We start from the raw sequence: 21900 nt of genomic DNA on the forward strand, positions 1-21900 counted from the left end.
CCCCTACCACGACCTGTCGACTGCTGAAAACCCCGTGCTGGAGGTCGAACTGATGAGGAAGAACCAGACACAGATCCAGTCGGCTGAGCCATACCATCACCTCCTCTATTAGGACAATCCCGCATCATATGGCCAGGCTGCCCGCACGAATAGCATGCATCAGAACCTCGACGACACAGTCCAAAGTGGGCCTTGCCGCACTGATCACAATGTGGTGTTGGGGGTCTCATCTGACTAGTATCCCTGTGATGTTGCGAGCCAGATGCCCGCGAACTCTGACCTGGACCAGAATAGGATCGATCATATCGAGGCCTCTGAAACTGTGGAGGAGCACTAGCTACAGGTGGCGCCGAACTCCTCGAAAACTGTGGCCTGATGCGGCCTCTGAAGTCATCAGAATACCCTGCAAATCTCGCCCTCTTATGCTGGCCCCTATCCTGCTCCCTAACTGCCCTCTGCTGGCGCTTACGATCCTCTAGGGTCTGGGCATAAGCTTGAATACGGGAAATATCCATGCCCTCCACCAAGGAGGCTGTCGTACACTCATTTATCAGATGTGGTCCCAACCCATTCACGAACATATGCACCCTATCACTCATCTCGGCCACCATATGGGGAGCATACCTTGCCAAAGAATCAAACTGCATACTGTACTCTCGCACACTCATATTACCTTGTCTAAGGTTCAAGAACTTATCAGCTCTAGCTCGTCGTATCTCAACTGGCAAGTAGTGACGAAGAAAGGCCTCAGAAAATTCCTTCCACACAGCTGGAGGAGGGTTCGGACCCCTGGATCTCTCCCAACTATCATACCAGAGAACCGCTAAATCCCGTAGCCGATAAGAAGCCAACTCTACTGCCTCTGTATCACTAACATGCATAACCCGAAGTGTACGATGAACCTGGTCAATAAAAGTCTGTGGGTCCTCCTTGGGGTCTGATCCGGTAAACACTGGAGGGTCTAAATTAATAAAATCACGAACTCTCGTACTAACTGGTTTCTCAACAGCACCTGTATTCTGCCTCTGAGCCTGAGCAGCTACCAAGCTAGTCAATAACTGCAAAGCACTCCGCATATCCTGGTTTGTAGTGCCAGACGGAGGAACTGGAGGTGTCGGGTGCCTCCTAATATCCTCAGGAGGAGACAGAGTAGATGAGGTATGAGATGACATCTCACTATGAGCCTCACTTTGGCCTGCTCTGGCTTGGGGCACCTGACTGGTACCCTCTCCCGCAACTGTATCAAGCCATCTACTAATTGTTTGCTTCCTAGTCGAAGGCATTACTGAAAGAAAACAAGGTGAATATTAGAGACGAACACTTACGACTCAACTCTACGCACGATCTAGATTCATGAAGAAGGTAACAACCCTAGATGTCATGTAGCCTCCTGATTATAAATGTGGCGCGCTACACATCCATAATCAAGAATCTACTAGACACGGCTCATAGACAACCCCTAGGACAGACTTGCTCTGATACCAAGTTTGTCACGACCCAAACTGGAGGGCCATGACTAGCACCCGACCATACTTGCCGAGCACCAACGTACATTTTATCTAACCTTCTTTATTATCTTTTAGGGCTGATGAGATCAATATAAATGGTAGACATGGATCATGGACAACCAACCATAAAATATGATGGCATGAACATACATAACATGGGATGACCAAACAATCAAGAAACTATATATATATGGTACGAGCTACCACGCTACCATGAAAGGCTATACAATAAAAACCAGTCGACAAGGCATACCAAACTATACATGAGTCGACACCTGTCTATGAGCCTCTAAAGGAACATAAGTGCTGCAACATAGCCGGAACAAGGCCCCGACATACCCATAACATCTATAACAAAAATGCATACCAAGACCACGGCAAGTCCGAAGAAGGGATCTCGCCAATCACCGCTGAACTGGACTGCCTACTGTGGTGGGGGAGCTGCGCCTGCCTGTCTATCAGGACCTACAACATGACATGCAGCGTCCACAAACAAAAGGACGTTAGTACGAATAAAGTACTGAGTATGTAAGGCAGAGAACCATAAATACGAACAGTAATGTAAGCAGGGATAGCGAATATACAACCTGTAACATCTGATTACCTCTGAGGGCTACTGACATAAAATGCATGATACATATACATAAATACATAAACTTTTAAACCATACGCCTCTATGAGCATCATCATCATCATATCGTACCCGACCGTAATAGGCTCGGTAAAAAAAACATACCCGGCCATCATAAGGCTCGGTAGTATCGTACCCGGCCATGTGGAGCTCGGTAAAACCCAACTGATCAGTGGTTGCACAATAGGTGTCGTACCCGGCCGACTATAGCGTGGCTCGGTAGAGTAAAATAGATACATATATATAATGCATGCTCGACTCATGGAATCACATTCTAAACCTTTAGGAGTGATGTAAGGTCGGTATCCTCTATACACGTTATTAGGACCAACTCTTCATTACGTACCTTATAAGAGTCAGGAAGTACCAACATCATTGATAACATAAGAATAAGAGAAGCAACATTAACATCAATCGTTCCATAAGAGGGAAAGCAATGTAAGTACTGCTAGCTTCTAAGAGTAGAGTATCTTTGGAAGCTCGTTCATTACATTATGTACAATCGGAGTCGTGCAAAAGAAGAAAAGGGATAGCCTCACATACCTTGTATATATTGCCCAAATCTCAAGCTATGCAATTGTCACAACTCCTTAGTCTACAATAAGAGAAACGATACTATCGTTATCATTTAAGCGTCATAACTATTATGTATTGACCACAACCTATTTTACGATGAAACGGACAGCACCTCCCCTATATATATGACTTCACACCATTCAGTACAATCACCAAACAACCCAAACAACATCAATAATAAACATATTGAGTTTCCCAAAATAGTCCACGCACAGCCTAATCACTTCATACATACGACGACCACCGTAGTCGTGTCAAACGACCCGGAAATGTTACGAATAACTATCAAACCACAACCCTACATATATATGGTGTTTCTCCACACCCTTACTCCTCTAAAACTTCACAAAATAGTAGTAAAATACGCAGCCCAACAGCAACGCAAAACAGTCCACAAAAGAATAACATTACTACCAAGCCTTTTGATATATATTTCACAAGTTCTAGCTTCAATAGCTTAGCCGCAACTTGGATAATCTTAAACACATATAAAGTAAGAGGTTACTTACCTTTATACAGAAAGAACAACTCCAATTTGACCTTAAATTTCCATGAAATATCCCTCTAATGCTGCCACAACAACAAGAAAGCGAAACCAGCGATCAATTAGTATTTTTCGGCACTAGAATCACTTTAGAAGGCTTGAAATCGCCTAGGATTGATATTAAGAACATGAGGGAGTATTTAAAGAACACAAACCCTTTAAAACAACCTCCCACATGAGCTGGAACAACACAAAAATGAGCAACAACAAGAAGAACAAGAGACTTACTAGTGCCACGGAATTCCCGACACTTGATTTGTGTTGTTTGCCCTTTTTTGGGTCTTGAATCTTGAGAGAACCTTGAGAGGATGTTCCTAGGGTTCTAAGGTCTGAAAATAGTGAAAATAAATGACTTAAAACGGGTTGGAGGCATCCTATATAGGTCCAAATATCTTAAACCGACTTAGTGGGCCCCATAGAGAGGTGCTTGGCGCAGTCTCGCGAAAACGCGAATATCTCTCTACTCCGAGATCGTATCGATGAACGGTTTAATGCGTTGGAAACTAGACTCATAGATATTTAATTTGGTGGGTAGATCACCCCGTAATTCCTTGTAAATTATGAGAAAAGATTAGAAACATTTGACCTAATGTTTAAGTAAAATTATGAACCTAAGTTGCGACAACTTTTGTCGACTTTTGTTTCATAACTCGTTTGACTTCAAGACTTATGATACGGATATTATATGATTAAAATACCTTAATACATGACCTCTTGAGTGTATTAGGCACTGCTAGATTTACCTGAAAATACGAGTTACAACATCCTTGATTCGTTTAACTTCGAATACTTGTTAATCACCCTTATACACTCTTGTATCACTTAAGACCAATATGATTAACTTCTTATCATCTCAAATATAATTCCTTCTTGGATTTATGTTAACTAATATATGGCATGAACTAACGCGTGTGGATATGGGTTGTAACACTAAATCCTTTGTCTAAGGTTTTGATGGAACCTATTGGGGGATGAACTTCTTGTTTATGTGAATACAAATTGCTAGTCTCAATCTTTATTTGTTCAACTTTGTGCATGTGGTAGTTAATTGACAGGATCCTCAATTAGCTGTGCCTATTTAGTGTGCATAACTCGGGAGAGAGTGCATATTTAGGTTATTGTTGAACAACACCACTCCCAAAGTATAAGAGGGATCTATAACTGCGGGTTTAAAGACGGGATTAGGGATAACGAAGCTTTGAGTGTAATCTAAAGTGAATCGTGTTAATTAGAGCTAGCTAGTGTATCTCGAGAGAGTGCATTGAGTATATTATTGTGATTACTCGGGAGAGATTTACGGTAAGATGAGCGTTCATGATTGATAGAGAGGTGTTGGTCAATTTGTATGAAGCATAAACAGAAAGGATTCCGTCAATAGGGGAAGTCATTACCTTAGCGTTTTCTCATTATTGTTTACAACCTTAGCATCCTTAGTCTACAGCTGTTTATTTACTTGCAATTTTAGTTATTGAAGACACCATCAACTGTGATTCAAACGTTTGAGGAAATTGGTTCTCAAGAGTTTAGTGGGTCTAAAGATAGTGATTGATAGGTTAACTCTTGTTAGATTCGACTCTGGGCAGAATACTCAAGTTATATTTGCAACGTCCACAGGGTCCTTTTTATAAGGCATAGTTGGGCGTGATCAAATTTTGGCGCCGTTGCCGGGGAGTTAACGGAATTATCAATTACCATTGATAGAAATACAAAAATTCTTAGTGTAGTCAGTTTTCTCTATACCAAATTTTTGATTGAAATTTTTTACGGTTGTTGACGTGGTTGCACAGGTGTATGCCTAGAAACTCTACGAGGACTAGAGAACTACTTGAAGGACTCTCAAACCCCGAGAAAACATTCCGGATATTGAACCGTGCCAATAAAATACTTCAACAACCTCATCAAACACACAAACTCGAAATTGACATGGGTGACGTAGACAACGTCAACGGAAACGTCAGAGATATGGCACCTCTTGTGCCTGAGGCTGAACTATATGAATGGGCACAACCCACAGTTGACAATCTGGCCACTGCCATTGTTGTGCCCGCGATACAAGCTGAATCGTTCCAGATCACGAACAACATGCTGCACTTGCTGCAAAACAAGGGACTATTTTCTGGGACACCAGCCGAAGATCCTTAGCAACACTTGAAGAACTTCCTGTCGATTTGCAAAACTCAAAGGCAACCCAATGTAACTCCGGAAGCAATCAGGCTGTTATTATTTCCATTCTCGGTGACAGGAGCTGCTCAGGTCTGGCTAAACTCACTCCCCATAAACTCTATAGAAACTTGGGATGAGTTAGTCAAGCAATTTCACATCAAGTTCCACCCGCCCAACAAAACAACTCAACAAATTGATGAGATCGTGAGCTTTAAACAGAAACCAATGGAGACATTGCATGAGACATGGAGCCGGTTTAAAGGAATGTTGGTTATATGTCCACACCATGGTATTCTAGATCAGATGTTGGGACAACGGTTTTACATGGGACTGTCAAATAACATGAAGAACATTGTAGATGCCTCAGCTGGTGGGGCATTTTTGAGCAAAACTTGGAGAGAAGGTCAGAGTCTGCTTGACAAAATAGCTCAAAATTCGGGGTGGACGATGAGGAATGCACCTATCACTCCAGTGGTGCAATCAGTGCCTTTTGACCCATCAAATTCCATGGCTGAAAATGTGGCGACCCTCTTGACACAGATGAGCATACTCACAAAAAAAGGTGGAGGAATCAGGGCAAAAACAGCAAGTGCACATTGTAGATACTACCAATGGGGGCTTGTGCACATCTTGCATTAGTCAGCCAGTTGGTAATCCTTGGAATACAGAACATGATGATCATCACCAGCACCCTGAATACATGAACTATGTGTCAAACAATGGAGGCCAGAGACAGGGCAATCAGAACTGGGGTCAGCAAACTCAGCAGCCATACAGACCACCTCAGCCACAGTACAACGCTGGAAGCATGGGATGTATGAGACCTCCCAACAATATGTCATCTTATCCAAGGCCATAGGGGTACAACAATCAGCAGCAAGGGTATCCCCCACCTCAGCAACAGCATGGTGGAAGGCAAGAAGATGGGTTCACTAGACTTGAAGCAATGATGCAGCAGGTTATTGGGTCCAATGCAAAAATAAATGAAAGAGTAGATGCACATGACGCAGCAATCAAAAATATTGAAGTGCAATTGGGCTAAATTTCAGTGTCTCTGAACAATAGTCCTCAGGGGACATTACCTGCAGACACCCAGATTAATCCAAAAGATCAGGGCCCAAAGCAGCTGATGGCGGTGAGTCTCCGTAATAGCAGGGATATAGATGTAGAACAAGAGAGAGCTCGAGAAAATACACAGGCTGAGACATTTATTCCAGTGCCCATTGAGCTGGATGAGTCTACGATACTGACAGAGGTGATAGTCCAGCCTGCTCAGGAAGAAAAGAACATTCAGCAGGAGACCGAGAAAGTAGCTGAGCCAGTTGAAGAGCCAGTAGTTGAAATAGTAGCTGATAAAGAGAAGTCCCAAGTGATTGGGAAGAAGAGACCTCCTGCACCCTTTCCACAGAGGTTGGCCAAGCATCAAAAGGAGGAGCAGTATAAAAAGTTCTTTGAACAAATCCAGGTAAATATTCCACTGATTGAAGCTTTAAAGGAGATGCCTGGGTACGCAAAAATGATGAAGGACTTGATGTCCCGAAAATTTGATTTTCAAGACTTGGCTGCGGTTACACTTACTCAGACCTGTAGTGCAGTGGTGATGAGACCTATTGCTGAAAAGCTGTCTGATCCAGGTAGCTTTACAATTCCATGACTATTGGGAATTTCGCCTTTGCTAAGGCGCTCTGTGATTTAGGGGCCAACATTAATCTTATGCCCCTAGCTATCTATAAGAGGTTGGGCATTGGGAGAGCTAGACCCACCTCCATGTTGTTGCAGTTGGCCGACATGACTGTGAAGCGTCCATTCGGTATCCTTGATGATATGCTTATTTAGGTGGGGAAATTTGTGTTCCCTGCAGATTTTGTGATCTTGGATTGCAAAGTGGATAAAGAGATTCCTATAATCTTAGGAAAACCATTCTTGGCCACGGGGAGATCTCTGATTGACTGTGAGACTAGGGAGCTCAAAATGAGACTCAATGATGAGGAAATAACATTCAATGTGCAGAAGTCTATGAGGCGACCAAGCGAGTTCGCCAATTGCTCTCTTATTGATGCCGTGGATGTAATTGTAGAGTCCAATGATGAGGTGTTGACAATTGAGGACTCCCTTGCTGCATGTTTGATGAACTTAGATGAAGTGAATGGTGAGGATTTGGCGGAATGGGTGTTGGCATTGGAAGGTATAGGGTTCTGGGAGAGAAATCTAGAGTTTGAGCCCTTGCACTTAGAAAAGAGAGAAACTCCTCCAGCTAAGCCATCCATTGAAGAACCACCAAAGCTGGAGTTAAAGCCATTGCCAGCCCACCTCAGGTATGAATTTCTGGGACCTGACTCCATATTACCTGTTATTATCTCATCTAGTTTGTTAGATGTGCAGGTTCAAAAACTTTTACAGGTACTAAAGGAGTGCAAAAATGCCATGGGGTGGACCATGGAAGACATCAGGGGGATCAGCCCCGCCTACTGCATGCACAAGATTCTGCTGGAAGAGGGGCACGAACCTTCCAGGGAACATCAGAGGAGGCTGAATCCCAACATGAAGGAAGTGGTGAAGAAGGAGGTGATAAAGTGGTTGGATGCGAGAATTATTTTCCCAATCTCTGACAGCAGCTGAGTGAGCCCAGTGCAATGTGTTCCTAAAAAGGGTGGCATGACGGTTGTGACAAATGACAACAATGAATTGATCTCAACAAGAACCGTCACAGGCTGGAGAATTTGTATGGACTATCGAAAGTTGAATCTAGCCACCAAGAAAGACCACTTCCCACTTTCCTTCATTGATCAGATGTTGGACAGATTGGCAGGGAGGTCACACTTCTGTTTTCTGGATGGGTACTCAGGGTACAATCAGATCTCCATTGCACCGGAGGACAGAGAGAAGACCTCCTTCACATGCCCGTATGGCATTTATGCCTTTAGACGGATGCCCTTTGGCCTATGCAACGCACCTGCCACATTCCAACGGTGCATGATGGTCATATTCACTGACATGGTTAAGGACATAATGGATGTGTTCATGGATGACTTCTCAGTGGTGGGAAATTCATTTGATGAGTGCCTGATAAATCTGACGCTTGTGCTGAAACGGTGCATCGAGACTAACTTGGTTCTGAACTGGGAGTAGTTCCATTTCATGGAACAAGAAGGCATAGTCTTGGGGCACCGGGTGTCAAGCAAGGGAATAGAGGTGGATCGCGCGAAAGTTGATGTAATAGCAAAGCTGCCTCCACCAACTTCAGTCAAAGCCATCAGAAGTTTCCTTGGACATGTCGATTTTTACCGGAGGTTCATAAAAAACTTCTCCAAAATCGCCAACCCTCTCTGTAAGTTGTTAGAAAAAGATCACCCATTTTTGTTTTCTGATGATTGCAGGGTAGCATTTGAGGAGTTGAAAAAGAGACTGGTCACAACACCCATCATTGTTGCCCCCAACTGGGAACAACCGTTCGAACTAATGTGTGATGCCAGTGACTATGTAGTGGGAGCAGTGCTGGGCCAGCGGAAAGACAAACTAATGCACCCAATCTACTATGGTAGTAGAACGCTAAGTGGAGCCTAGTTGAACTACACTGTGACTGAAAAGGAGATGTTGGCTGTAGTGTTCGCGTTTGACAAGTTCCGATCCTACCTGATAGAGTCCAAGGTAATTGTATATACTGACCATGCAGTTCTCATGTACTTAATAGAAAAGAAAGAATCTAAGCCACGCCTGATTCGTTGGGTGTTGCTATTGCAAGAGTTCGATCTTGAGATTCGTGACCGTAAGGGCACTGAGAATCAAGTCGCTGATCATCTATCACGACTTGAGGGAGCTGAAAATGTAGTTGAGGTTGAGGAAATACTGGAAACATTTCCAGACGAGCAGCTGCTCGCCACCACTCATCAGGAAGCGCCATGGTATGAAGACTTTGCTAATTACCTGGCCAGTGGTATAGTTCCTCACGACCTTTCATCGGTCCAAAGGAAAAGAATTTTTCGTGAAAGCCACCAGTATTACTGGGAACCTTATCTGTTTAGAATATGCCTTAATAATATGATCCGAAGATGCTCCCCAAGATAGAGCAATTTTCTGTTTTGCAGGCTTGTCACGCATCGGCGTATGGTGGACACTTTGGAGGGGTTAGGACAGCGGCAAAGGTGCTAGAGGCTGGATTCTTCTGGCCGATAGTGTTTAAAGATGCGCACCTATGGGTGAAGGGCTGCAATGAATGTCAGCGGACCGGGAATATTTCCCGACGCCACGAGATGCCCATGAACCCAATTCAAGAGGTAGAAGTGTTTGACGTCAGGGGGATTGACTTCATGGGTCCCTTCGTCAGCTCCTATGACAATAAGTACATTATTGTTGTTGTAGACTATGTGTCCAAATGGGTGGAAGCTGCGGCATTACCCACCAATGATGCAAAAGTGGTGGTGGGATTTCTAAAGAAGAACATATTCACCCACTTTGGGACACCACGAGCAATTATCAGTGATGGAGGCACTCATTTCTGCAACAGGGCCTTTGAAAAGTTGCTTGCTAAGTACGATGTGCGCCACAAGGTGGCTACTCCTTACCACCCGCAAACTAGTGGACAGGTTGAAGTGTCCAACAGAGAAATCAAGAGTGTGTTAACCAAAACTGTGAACGCCACAAGAACTGATTGGGCGAGGAAGCTAGATGATGCACTCTGGGCTTACAGAACTGCCTTCAAAACTCCAATTGGTATGTCACCATACAAGTTGGTGTTTTGGAAGTCCTGCCACCTGCCAATGGAACTTGAACATAAAGTGTGGTGGGCATTGAAACAGCTGAACTTAGACATGGAAGCTGCGGGCACGTCAAGAGTCACTGAATTGCATGAGCTCGAGGAGTTCAGATATCTTGCTTTTGAGAGCACAAAATTGTATAAGGAGAGAATGAAGAGGCTGCACGACCTGAACATTGTTGAGAGAAATTTCAAACCCGGGGACATGGTATTGCTATACAACTCAAGACTACGTCTGTTCCCAGGTAAACTTAAGTCACGGTGGTCTGGACCATTTTGAGTAGTTGAGGTTTTCCCTTAAGGAGCTGTTGAGATTGCCACAGAGAATGACTCTCGTACATTCAGAGTCAATGGTCAACAATTGAAGCCATATGTGGGCATGAGCGAGAAAAGGGAAGTGTCTGAGCTGCACCTGACTGAACCACAGAGGTCGAGCAAGCCTTAAATGCGCTCATCCTGCATCGTGCCGCGACGTTAAATCAGGCGCTGCGTGGGAGGCAACCCACGAAACTGTTGTAAGTGTAACACATTATATGAAAAAAAAATCAAAAAAAAATCAGACAACTGCCCAGATAGCGATTCCACCGCGACCGCGGTCAAACCGCAGGCAGAGACCCCCTATGAACTTCGTTCACCACGTTTCCACCGCGACCGCGGCAGACCCCGTCGGGTCCAGGTATGCAGAAATTTTTTAATTCACCCCCTTTCTAATTCACCTAACCCTGCACCCACCCCAAAACAATTATCCCCCCTCCCTATTCAGAAACAGAACGCCCCCCCCCAAAAAAAAAAAAAAACCCAAATCCTCTCTTCTCTTTCTCTCTCAAATCCCTCCCTCACTCCAAAAAAAAACGTCATTGTTATCTTCTCCACACCTCCTCTCACCACTACCCACCCCTTCCAACCTTCATCAAGTAAGTGTTCTCTTCTTTTTGTTTCTATTTCTTCTTCTAATTAGTGTAATTTAGTCTAAACTAGTTTAGTTAATAGGAATAGTGTAGATTTTCTGTCAATTTTTGCTTCTTCTCTGTTTTTATTGTTGTATTTGCTTCTTGTGGATTTGTTTGGTGCTAAAATGGTTGGGTCTTTCTTATACTTTGATTGTGGGGGTTGTTTAGATGATTTGGAGGCCTAGAAATAATTTTTGCGGTGTAGTTTGGTGGAGGGCCCTTTTTGGCCGAAAATTTGGGGCTTGTGGTGCTATTTTGAGGCATTTTGTGCCTATCCTAGGTTGTGGTGGTGTTGTATTTGGTGAATGGTGGTGTTATATTTAACGTGAATCATTTGAGGGAGTAAGTGTGGGGTGTTGTATGCCAGAATTTGTAAGAAAGTTGTGGGGCCATTGTGGAGGTTGTAACCTGGAACACCTCACTAGTTGGAGGTTTGGCATAGTGTATGAATGGAATAAATGGGGGATATTATTTGGTGTCATCCGCTGGTGAAGTCTGAGTAACCATCCGGCTGGCGCATGCAGGATATATTTGATGGTTCCCTTGTATTCTTTGCAGGTCATATGGCTCACAAGAAGCAAAAGAGATCAGTAGGCACGTCCCAACAGCCTACATATAATCCCTCACGGTTCGAATTAGAATTGGCAGAGGACGACTTTCATGCCAAGGCCTCAAAGAGCTTCATCCCTGAGATTCCGATTGACAGGGCAGCCCTCCGTGCAGAAAATGAGGAGATGTATGAGGAAATCCGGCGGAGGGAAATGGGGTTCTTATTTGATGAACCAGAAACGGTGAACAGGATGCTTGTAAGAGAGTTCTACGCGAACTGCCCATCACATACGTTGCGGGAGGTGACTGTGCGAGGCAAATGGGTAGATGCCTCAGTTGAAACTATTCAACAGGTGTTGCGGCTACCCCGGTTTACTGGTGACGTCGACTATTACCAGGACGCACCAAGAGTCACTTGGGATATTATGACTGATACACTCTGCGCAAGGGGGAAACCGATCTAGATACGTGACCATATCACCCTGAACTCCAATTCATTCACCCATTTGGCTAAGTGTTGGCTCACTGTCATTTGCAGCCGGTTCTTGCCCTCAGGCAACATGACTGACGTGAACTTCTAAAGAGCCCTCTTGACGTGGTGCTTCGTCACAAAAAAAGATTTTGATGCGGCAAGACTTATTGGTGATGAAATGATCATACGGTCCCCGCTGAGGTCAAAGGGATTCTACTTCCCCTCCCTGGTGACTACATTGTGCTTGCTGAAGAATGTCCCCACCAATCCTACTGATGGAGCGTTGCCCCCTAAAGCAGCTTTCAAAGCTTCGGGCATCAGAGTGGGCAGGAGTGCATGCACCACCATTTAGATCGATGATGAGGATGATGACCCGGTTCCCATGGCAACATCCAGGAGATCCTATGACAGTGCCGGACTCTCTCGGCGCCCTCATGTTGGGGCAGGCTTATCCAGATCACAGTCCACCCAGCCTATGTTGCGTACTATGGAGGAAGAGGTCACAGATCTCCGCACCTCAGTGGAGGGCCTACATACGCGTATGGATGCCATGTCTCAACGGCAGGCCAGGTCTGAGAGCCGATTTATGTCCTGGTTCCGTGCTTTGGGGAGAGCTTGCCATGTGGACCCCAGCACCGTCTCCGACTCTGATTGAGGCTCAGGGAAGTCTTCTTACCCTTCTGCTCGTTATTTTTGATATGACATGGGGACATGCCATAATTTTTAAGTGTGGGGTGGGAGACTTGATCGGGTAATGTATTGTAGTGTATATAGACATGGTGTATGTTGTAGTATTTGATTGGTGTTGTTCTATATAATTGACTATACTCACATTAGAAGTAACTGACTTGGCCCAACGACGGACACTTGTCGACGGGTCTCTTGAGGGTCAAAGTCGGATTTAAAAAAAATGTAAAGGACTCTTCCTGAGGACGGACCACTTGGACAGTACTCTTGAGGGAAGTAGTCCATGTAGTTTCTTTATTTTATTTTCTTTTTTCTTTTTGAGGTAGTGTAGTAATTTTCCCTTGGTTTTTCTTTTGACCACGGTTCTTTTCCAAGGGCTTTTCTTGAACCGGGTTAGGTAGATTTTTCGTTTGTAGTTTTAGGACCAAAATGGGTGAAGGCTAGAATGCAACCCTTGATGTACACACCTGAGAATAACAAAAACAAACATGAGGGTGCGACGTCTAGACTCGTTTGTAGACTCGTAAATCTATGCCTTAATTTTGCACATCCTGTCTTGCTTGAACGCTCGTATGAGTGTGTTGATAAACTGATTCGGAATGAGTTACATGCCAAGTGTGTGAGCTATTACTTGTATTCTGTGCTTGCATGTGATACCTAGAACTTGCCCTGTGTGTTTGCAAAGCGAAATAGAAGCTGTTTGGTTTTAGAGATGATTGAGGCATTTCTTTGTGTAGCCTGTATATTTGTGAATCCACCTGTATATATTGTCATAGTTAACCCCTTTGAGCCTGAGGCCTGTTCTTTGATAACCCTATAATGACCTATATCCCTGTGTTTGAATAGTTTGACTGTTTGAACCTGTACCTCCTAGAAGCACTTGAATTACTAAAGAACATACAAAAGTCAAAGTGTGGGGGTGGTAAGAAAGTAGGAAAATGGGAATCAGGAAAGATATACTTGAATGGTGCAATGGATTTGTAAAAGTCTAAAAGAAAAACAGTTGCACCTAAAGAAAAGTGAGGGTCACCTATGAACTAAAATGTGGAAGAACGAGTGGGCTGAGCATGGAAATTGAAATAAAAGGAAGTGTGTAGTAAAAGTGCTTAGGGAGGTTAGTCACTATATCCAAATATATCCTACCCGTCCCTTAGCCTACATTACAACCAAATAAAGACCTCTTGATCTTTGACTGAATAGCTCGATTAGTAGAGTACTACACTAGGGGCAAGCTTATGGTGTGTCTGTGTGGCATGTGAATGTTCTTTGCTGAGAGTGAGTGAATTCTTCCTATCTTTGGTTCCTTGTTGCTTGAATTTTATGTGTGTGGAACTTCTCTCAGAATTATGATGTGAGGGCATGTGACTCAGGAAGAAAAAGTGAGTTTTCACCTCTGTTAGAGTAACTAGAGTGAGCATGAGTGTGTCATGGTGTTAGAGTCTTCATCTGAGGCGTGACTGTTGCACTGCTTAGGTTGTTCCTTCATAATGGCGGGTGTGGCATAAAAAAAAATTGGGTAATGCATCGAACGATTAGGCCTAGAAGTGTGGTTTAACTTGCTCGAGGACGAGCAAAGGTTTAAGTGTGGGGTGTTGATAATAGGTGAATTTAACTATAATTAGGCCCTAAATAACCACCTTCTTGTATAGTTTGGATGATAAAAGTGATAACAAAATGCTCTTATTAGTGTTTTTCATGCTTTGCAGGTTATATATGACCAGAGAAGGCTATGGAGTACTTTTGGGATCAAATATGGAGAAAAAGAGGCCGATCATAAAATTCCGTCAAGTAAACCACGCGAAACAGCTCAAGTCAGAACTGAAAGAGGGCTGTCGCGGTTCCACCGCGACCGCGGCAGAACCGCGGTAGAAGATGGCTGCAGACAAAGTGAGAATCAGAGAGCATGTTTGGCCACAGTTTGACCGCGACTGCGACAGAACCGTGGCGAAGGCGGAGAACTTCAGGGACTAAAGTGCAAAAACACAGGATTTTTAGCCCAAAACCCTATTTTAAAAATTAGACTTCGCCCAAGAGAGGGATGTATTGATTTGGAGAGTATTTTGGCAAGGAAAAACAATTGTGAGAGATCACCCCAAAACATCTTTCTTCTTTTCTTTAATTTTTCTTGCAAGTTTTATGATGAATATTATTTTAGTTTGTTTACCCATAGTTATGAGTAGCTAAATCTTTTGTCTAAGGTTTTGATGGAACCTATTGGGGGATGAACTTCTTGTTTATGTGAATACAAATTGCTAGTCTCAATCTTTATTTGTTCAACTTTGTGCATGTGGTAGTTAATTGACAGGATCCTCAATTAGTTGTGCCTATTTAGTGTGCATAACTCGGGAGAGAGTGCATATTTAGGTTATTGTTGAACAACAACACTCCCAAAGTATAAGAGGGATCTATAACTGCGGGTTTAAAGGCGGGATTAGGGATAACGAAGCCTTGAGTGCAATCTAAAGTGAACCGTGTTAATTAGAGCTAGCTAGTGTGTCTCGGGAGAGTGCATTGAGTATATTACTGTGATTACTCGGGAGAGATTTACGGTAAGATGAGCGTTCATAATTGATAGAGAGGTGTTGGTCAATTTGTATGAAGCATAAACAGAAGGGATTCCGTCAATAGGGGAAGTCATTACCTTAGCGTTTTCTCATTATTGTTTACAACCTTAGCATCCTTAGTTTACAGCTGTTTATTTACTTGCAATTTTAGTTATTGAAGACACCATCAACTGTGATTCAAACGTTTGGGGAAATTGGTTCTCAAGAGTTTAGTGGGTCTAAAGATAGTGATTGATAGGTTAACTCTCTGTGGATTCGACTCTGGGCAGAATACTCAGGTTATATTTGCAACGTCCGCAGGGTCCTTTTTATAAGGCATAGTTGACCGTGATCAGTCGTCTTCCCCACACCTTCCCCTTCTTTATTTCTCCCCCACTCTAATCTTTCCCTGCCTCTTCCTCTTTTTGTTTCAAACCCAGCATAGTGAAAAACAAAAAAAAAGCAATGAATTTTGTCAAAACAAATCTGTCAATCCTTTCTCCCACATTAACTCCATCTCTATTTTTTGTATCCATCTCAAACTGGAAGATAGATAGAGAAAAGAGAAAGACCATTGGAAAATTGTCGAGTTTTAGCCAGAAAATCCCACTTACGGAGTCCGACTTCTTCTCTCTTTCTGATTTCACCATTAATGTCCTTTTTGGACATAGCCTCGCCGGCTCTCTTGATGCCTTCACGGAATTTTAACAGGTGCCTCATCAGCTCTATGACTGGGGGTATGAATTCTATGGATTTTATTAAAAGTGAAAGATGGAATGGATTTTATGGAAGTTCATGCGTGATTGAGGCATGTGGTCAGGTTATGGCTGAGATTTTTTTCTCGGACCGTAGCGCTAAAAGTTGTAGAAGAAACAGTGAAAGAAGTAAAATAAGAATTTTTTTTTGATAAATTAGTTTAAGGAAAAGGGACCCACAAATGACACATGTAAAATAATAAATGGTCTTAGAATTTGACGTGTTCTTCCTGTCAGGCAATTGAGCTACACGCTCTGACGAAGGGGTTTATTTATACTCAATTGGTTGAATTGAGGTGCTAAAATGGGAAATCAAAAGTTTATATATCGGCTTTAAAATCCAATACAAGTTTAAGTGGTCACGAAGCCATTTCGCCTTTTATTTTCGACTCATCAACTTCCAATATTTTTTCCGAATTTACTACTTAAATAATTAATTTTCTGTTTTTTTTTCTATTTATGTTTTTTCCGGGAATTTTTTTTATGGGGGTGGGGGTGGGGGGTGAGGCAGTTGTGCGTAGGGGGTGGGAGTTGGGGCTGAATAGGCTAATTTCTAATTGGGCAAGAAAGAACAGTAAACCTCAATCGCAATTCAGACATACAGAGAAAGGAGTTAAACCATGATTGGAAGATGCGTATCAGCTCAATCATCAAAGCCAAACGAGCTAAAATTTCAAACTTTGAATGGAATTCAAGAGCTAGCTGAAACTCGCCGATTCAAGGTACTGAATGTTCTTTAATCTGACTGTCCAAAAATCTGATATTTTTCTTGGAACATGTTTATAACTACTGTATTAAGAACATATGTGAAATGTCGATTAGGAATAACATAAATGTTGCCCCGACAAGTAAAAATGTAAAATGGGATAAAAAAGTTCCAAACTTTGTGCTCTATGTGATGTAATTTTTTTTTTCTATGGAACATATTTTTCCTGAAGTTTTCTTAGCCTTGGAATGCCACTTTATTTATCATTTTACCGTTTTAGGGTGGTCTCTTAAAGCAGGTTGAAGTATATATTGAGGTGGATTAGTCGAGGTGCGGGGTAAAAAAATAAATGATAAAGAAATGAACCTTGGCCTAACTCAACCCCAAAAGGTGAGGATTGTCCAAGTCCATATAAGGAGTCCAATACTCCAATCCCAACCAACGTGGGATATTCAATAGTAGGATATGGAGATGGGGGCGAGGGTGGTTTCTTGATGATATTTGAGTATTGAAGGTTGCCAATAATGTTAATATGTTGGTTGAAACGAGATACGTGGATCAGTAGCTATAGAGGAAAATGACTTGCGCCCATCAATTACAATAAGTCATTTCCCCCTGTTTTTTTATAAATTATTTTCATTTAGAAGAACATTTTGATTAATTTAAGACAACTAATCATTAGAAAATCATCAAGGAAAATATTTTAACGCCATATCAATCTCATGAATGTTGCAGTATCTGCTCTGGAGAGTTAAATAATTGTAGTACTTAGTCAGTTTACTATATTTCCTCTAAATGGGATGAATAGAGGATATTGGGTTGTTGGGACGCTCATCGGAGCTGCAAGTATGATGGTTGATCCTTAGGGTATTAAATCTAGTTATACTTAGATGCATCAACACATTTCTAAGAATTCTGTTTGAACTGAGGTTTTAATGTACTCAGTATGTGAACCGTTTTTCATGTATCTTTCTAAAGATTCTACTGTAACTTGTCTTCAGGCATGGTTTCTGGATCAGTTTGGAGTCCTTCATGATGGGAAACAACCTTATCCTGGTGCCATTTCGACATGTACGTTTTCATCTATTAGCTTTGAGATTTTGGTAAGCTTGTCTATATATACTTTGAGTGGTTCCTTACTGTTTTAGTTTTTCCTTAGTGGATAACTAATGATGTTAAGCAGTGGAAAAGTTGGCAACTTATGGTGCAAAGATGGTAATCGTTAGTAATTCTTCAAGAAGAGCATCTACAACCCTGGAAAAATTGAGGAGCCTTGGATTTGATCCATCACTCTTTATTGGTGCCATTACCAGTGGAGAATTAACACATCAGTATCTTCAAAGGTTGCATATTACTGGACAAATTATATCATGATTCAATTTGTGATTTATTCAATAGCATGCCTCTGCCTGTAGATTTCCTATATGATAATTTCTTTGATAACTTTCTATTGATCATCTTTTTGGGAGTTATTCTGTAGCATATCTGCTTCATATAGATCTCTTATATGAGAATCTCTTTGTTTTCTATTGATCATTCTAAATTTAACTTCAAACTATTAAGATGTTTGAACGTAAGGTGCTTTAAATCTCTTGTATTATGCATGTCTCACTTGATGTTTCAACTACCAATTGGCTCCTCCCACATAGTCACCTCCAACGATTATCACTGCTGCTTTTCTCATTCATCCCTCACATTGTGTCATTTTTTATTTTGCAATTTCTTTTAGAACTGTCGCTATTTTGAACAGAAACTTAAGGAAATCACATGTTGTGTCTATCAGTTTAGATGAGCATTGAACTACAGATTATCAACTAAAAATGGTGAAGTAACTAATTCTCCAGTGCATCGTTTATTCATTCATTAGTTTTCTGTTATTTTCGCTTAATCCTCATTCCCCAATCCCAAATAAAAGAATGTCAAATTAACAAGGTATTTGCATTAGCTTTTCCCGTATATGTAAGTGAATGTGTTTCTTTACATTTGAATATGGGCAGGAGAGATGACGCTTGGTTTGCCTCCTTGGGAAGATCATGTATTCACATGACTTGGAGTGACAGGGGTGCTATATCTCTTGAGGTATATCTGAGTTCCTTAGAATAATGTCCAAGTGTGGCTCTTATGTTTTGATGTTGAAGAGTTTCAGTTGCATCTCCGTCTCCATTGTTTTCACGAGTGTTTGAATTGAAGAACATGTTGTCTTTCTCACTAAAAGGCACTTGTTTTTTTGTTAGAGCCTCGGACTAGAAGTTGTGGAAAATGCTCAGGGAGCCGATTTTATTTTGGCTCATGGAACTGAAGCCTTGGGGCTTTCTTCTGGAGCCGCACTTCCCATGAAACTTGATGATCTTGAAAAAATACTGGAGCAGTGTGCTACTAAAAAAATTCCCATGGTGGTAGCAAATCCTGATTTTGTAACTGTTGAGGTTAGGGCTCTGCGTGTTATGCCCGGTAAGAATATTTTTCTGGCACCCATGCTTTGGATGTTTAGTTACTTTATACTTTAGGGGACATATCTTGATAAAACAAGGAAAACAGCGTTGATATTAGCATTCAGTTTATCTATTAAACTGTTTAAGACGACAATATCTTTTTCTTAAGGTTCCACTAATTCTCACACCAACTGATTTCATTCTAATTATCATTGAACTGCATTACAAACTTCCACCCTGCATCTTGTCTTTCTCCATTTCTAGATTCATGACTGAGATCCTTCTCTTGGATTTGTTTTCCAGGAACATTGGCGGCCACATATGAAAAACTTGGCGGTGAAGTAAAATGGATGGGTAAACCTGATAAGGTGAAGTGTAATCAGTATATGTTTTCCTCTTTTCTTACGAGATACTCGTGTGTTTATCTGTTCTATAGGTTCAGAAAACATATGAGAGAATTGGCAATCAGATTCTATTGAATAAAGGAAAAGATCTCAAATTAGAGCAAAACATAGGAAAGTGTAAGCAATAGAAGACCAGTATATCAAGTTGCATTTATCCTTTGTTTCTAAGGTTCTACAAATTGTTATTTCTTGGAGTATTTCTTGTGAGCCTAGTTACTGGTAGCTGTAAGATTTAAGGCACTTCGTTTTATAGATCTTAAAATTAATCATTCTTTTTTATACGGTCCTATGCAGTGGCAGAGCCTTGAATTTATACAAGGGGGATTCAAAAACACACTACAATGTCACACTGAATTTGTCAAATAACATGAACATAGTTCTTATGCTTATGTACATGATCCATTGGATTGTCTGACCTTTTCTCTGCTTCTATTGTCCCACTGGATATCTTCTGAACATCATTGAACAATCTCATAACTCCTTGCAGATAATATACAAGTCAGCTATGAAAATGGCTGCTGAGGATGCCTCTGATTGTATTGCCATAGGAGACTCCCTCCACCATGATATCAAAGGTGCAAATGCAGCTGGAATTGCATCCGCATTTATTACATGTGGAATCCATGCTACTGAACTTGGACTTGACAAATTTGGAGAGGTCGCAGATGATAACTCTATACATGCTCTTGCCTTGCAAAACAATGCACATCCTACATATGTTATCCCTTCATTTACATGGTGAAGAATGTGCTATTTGGGCTTGGCTAAAATTTTGTCCCTCCAGTGTTTAGCATTGATGTGTCCAAGTACCTAATAATGCTACTCACTTTGTACCTCTTTTGATTCTTTTGGATGAAATGGTTTTTCCGTTAACCATCTAATTTGTCTAAAGGGAGTCTTGGAGCAACGGTATTCTTTGTCTCTGTATGACCTTATAGGTCACAGGTTTGTATTCTTGTCTCTGTGTGACCTATAGGCCACAAGTTCGAACCGTGAAATCAGCTACTGATGCTTGCATCATGCTAGGCTGCCTACCTCACACCCCTTGGGATTTGGCCCTTCCTCGGACCCTGCGTGAAGTGGGGATACTTTGTGCACCGGACATCTATTTTATCTAAATTGTTTTTTTCAGTTAACCATCCATTTTATCTTTCTAATATGACTGTGTTGGAAAAATTTACTCATACCCAATTTTTAGACCAATCCAAGAATACATGACATGTATTTTTATGTACAATGGTATCACTTAGCAATTGTTGATTATAATACCAATTTTACCTCAATTTCTTACTTAACCATGGTAAACTAATGCGGTTTGGTCCAAACACTGAGGTATGACAACTTTTTCTTGGAGCCATATTGCTGTTTGTGGTGCAGTCTCCAATTTCTGTTCCATCCTGTTTTCGTTTCTTAAATATGGAAATATTGTTCCTTCGCAAAAAATGATACTAGCAGGAAGGAGAAGTGGGAAGCAGATTCATCAGATGACTGTAGTTTTCTTTTTGACTGCCTTTGAATAATTTTCTGGCCATTGGCTACAGTCTAAAAAATTTATAGGCTGACGCATTGTTATATAATTAGTGTTGTATTAGTGGTTAATAGTAAGCTGGAATTAATGAAGCAAATAGCAGTTAGTTAGTTCCGAAAGTTAGTAACAGTCAAAAGTTAGTTAGAGTTAGTTGACAACTGGTTAGAAGGAATCTTTCATTCAAGCTCAATTACATTTTGGATATCATAATAACAATTACATTCTACTCCTACAGTCTTTATTCTTCTCTTTTCTCGAATCTTCTTCTTCCATCGCCATAGCTAAGCTTCGAGCTTTCTCTATTATAGCTCCTAGTCTGCTACATTCAAATCCCTGCATTTGAATAACATCGATATCAGAGCTTTCGATTCCTGGTGATAAAAATGACGAAAGGTGGTAAAACTGTTGAGAATCCGACGACAGAATTGGGCGATCTCAACGAATTAATGCAACAGTTGATCTCTACAGTAGGCTCTTTAGCGGGCGAAGTTGCTCACTTGAAGGGTTTGGATCAGACATTGGGTGAATTGAAGGAACAAATGTTCAATCCATCGAAGAGGAACGAGGAGGATGTACTTGGTCCCTGTGGATCTAAGTTCAGATCCAATGGTAAGGATTCATCTGAAAGATAACATGTGGAGGAGGAAGAAAATTAAGCAGATGGTCGACAGTATTCCAAGTACAAACAAATTTCGTTTC

At 41.7% G+C, this 21900-nt stretch overlaps 2 protein-coding genes across 2 annotated transcripts; both read left to right on the forward strand.

The window, feature by feature from the left end:
- The first annotated feature begins 5647 nt into the window (after nt 1-5647).
- LOC138876175 (uncharacterized) lies at nt 5648-14755 on the forward strand. The gene is made up of 12 exons (XM_070155078.1): nt 5648-5984; nt 6091-6237; nt 6472-7056; nt 7284-7607; nt 7805-7975; nt 8574-8712; nt 8800-8960; nt 9096-9361; nt 9508-10005; nt 10219-10420; nt 11684-11931; nt 14540-14755. The coding sequence occupies exons 1-12, from the start codon at nt 5648-5650 to the stop codon at nt 14753-14755; spliced, it is 3294 nt and encodes a 1097-aa protein (XP_070011179.1).
- Nucleotides 14756-16644: 1889 nt separating this feature from the next.
- On the forward strand, nt 16645-20585 carry LOC104221982 (uncharacterized). Its single transcript, XM_009773143.2, has 7 exons — nt 16645-16853; nt 17839-17908; nt 18021-18180; nt 18835-18916; nt 19072-19288; nt 19573-19637; nt 20161-20585. The coding sequence occupies exons 1-7, from the start codon at nt 16752-16754 to the stop codon at nt 20413-20415; spliced, it is 951 nt and encodes a 316-aa protein (XP_009771445.1). The 5' UTR covers nt 16645-16751; the 3' UTR covers nt 20416-20585.
- The last annotated feature ends 1315 nt before the right edge of the window (nt 20586-21900 follow it).

This window comes from Nicotiana sylvestris, chromosome 8 (genome assembly GCF_000393655.2).
Source record: "Nicotiana sylvestris chromosome 8, ASM39365v2, whole genome shotgun sequence".
Classification (NCBI taxonomy): Eukaryota; Viridiplantae; Streptophyta; class Magnoliopsida; order Solanales; family Solanaceae; genus Nicotiana; species Nicotiana sylvestris.

Coding starts and splice junctions, on each gene's coding strand:
- LOC138876175 (XM_070155078.1), top strand. CDS start 5,648: ATGGAGACATTGCATGAGACATGGAGCCGGTTTAAAGGAATGTTGGTT. Junction 6,238..6,471: donor CAACGCTGGAAGCATGGGAT/GTATGAGACCTC, acceptor GCTAAATTTCAG/TGTCTCTGAACAATAGTCCT. Junction 10,421..11,683: donor AAGACTACGTCTGTTCCCAG/GTAAACTTAAGT, acceptor TATTCTTTGCAG/GTCATATGGCTCACAAGAAG.
- LOC104221982 (XM_009773143.2), top strand. CDS start 16,752: ATGATTGGAAGATGCGTATCAGCTCAATCATCAAAGCCAAACGAGCTA. Junction 16,854..17,838: donor CTGAAACTCGCCGATTCAAG/GTACTGAATGTT, acceptor ACTTGTCTTCAG/GCATGGTTTCTGGATCAGTT. Junction 19,289..19,572: donor GGCTCTGCGTGTTATGCCCG/GTAAGAATATTT, acceptor TTTGTTTTCCAG/GAACATTGGCGGCCACATAT.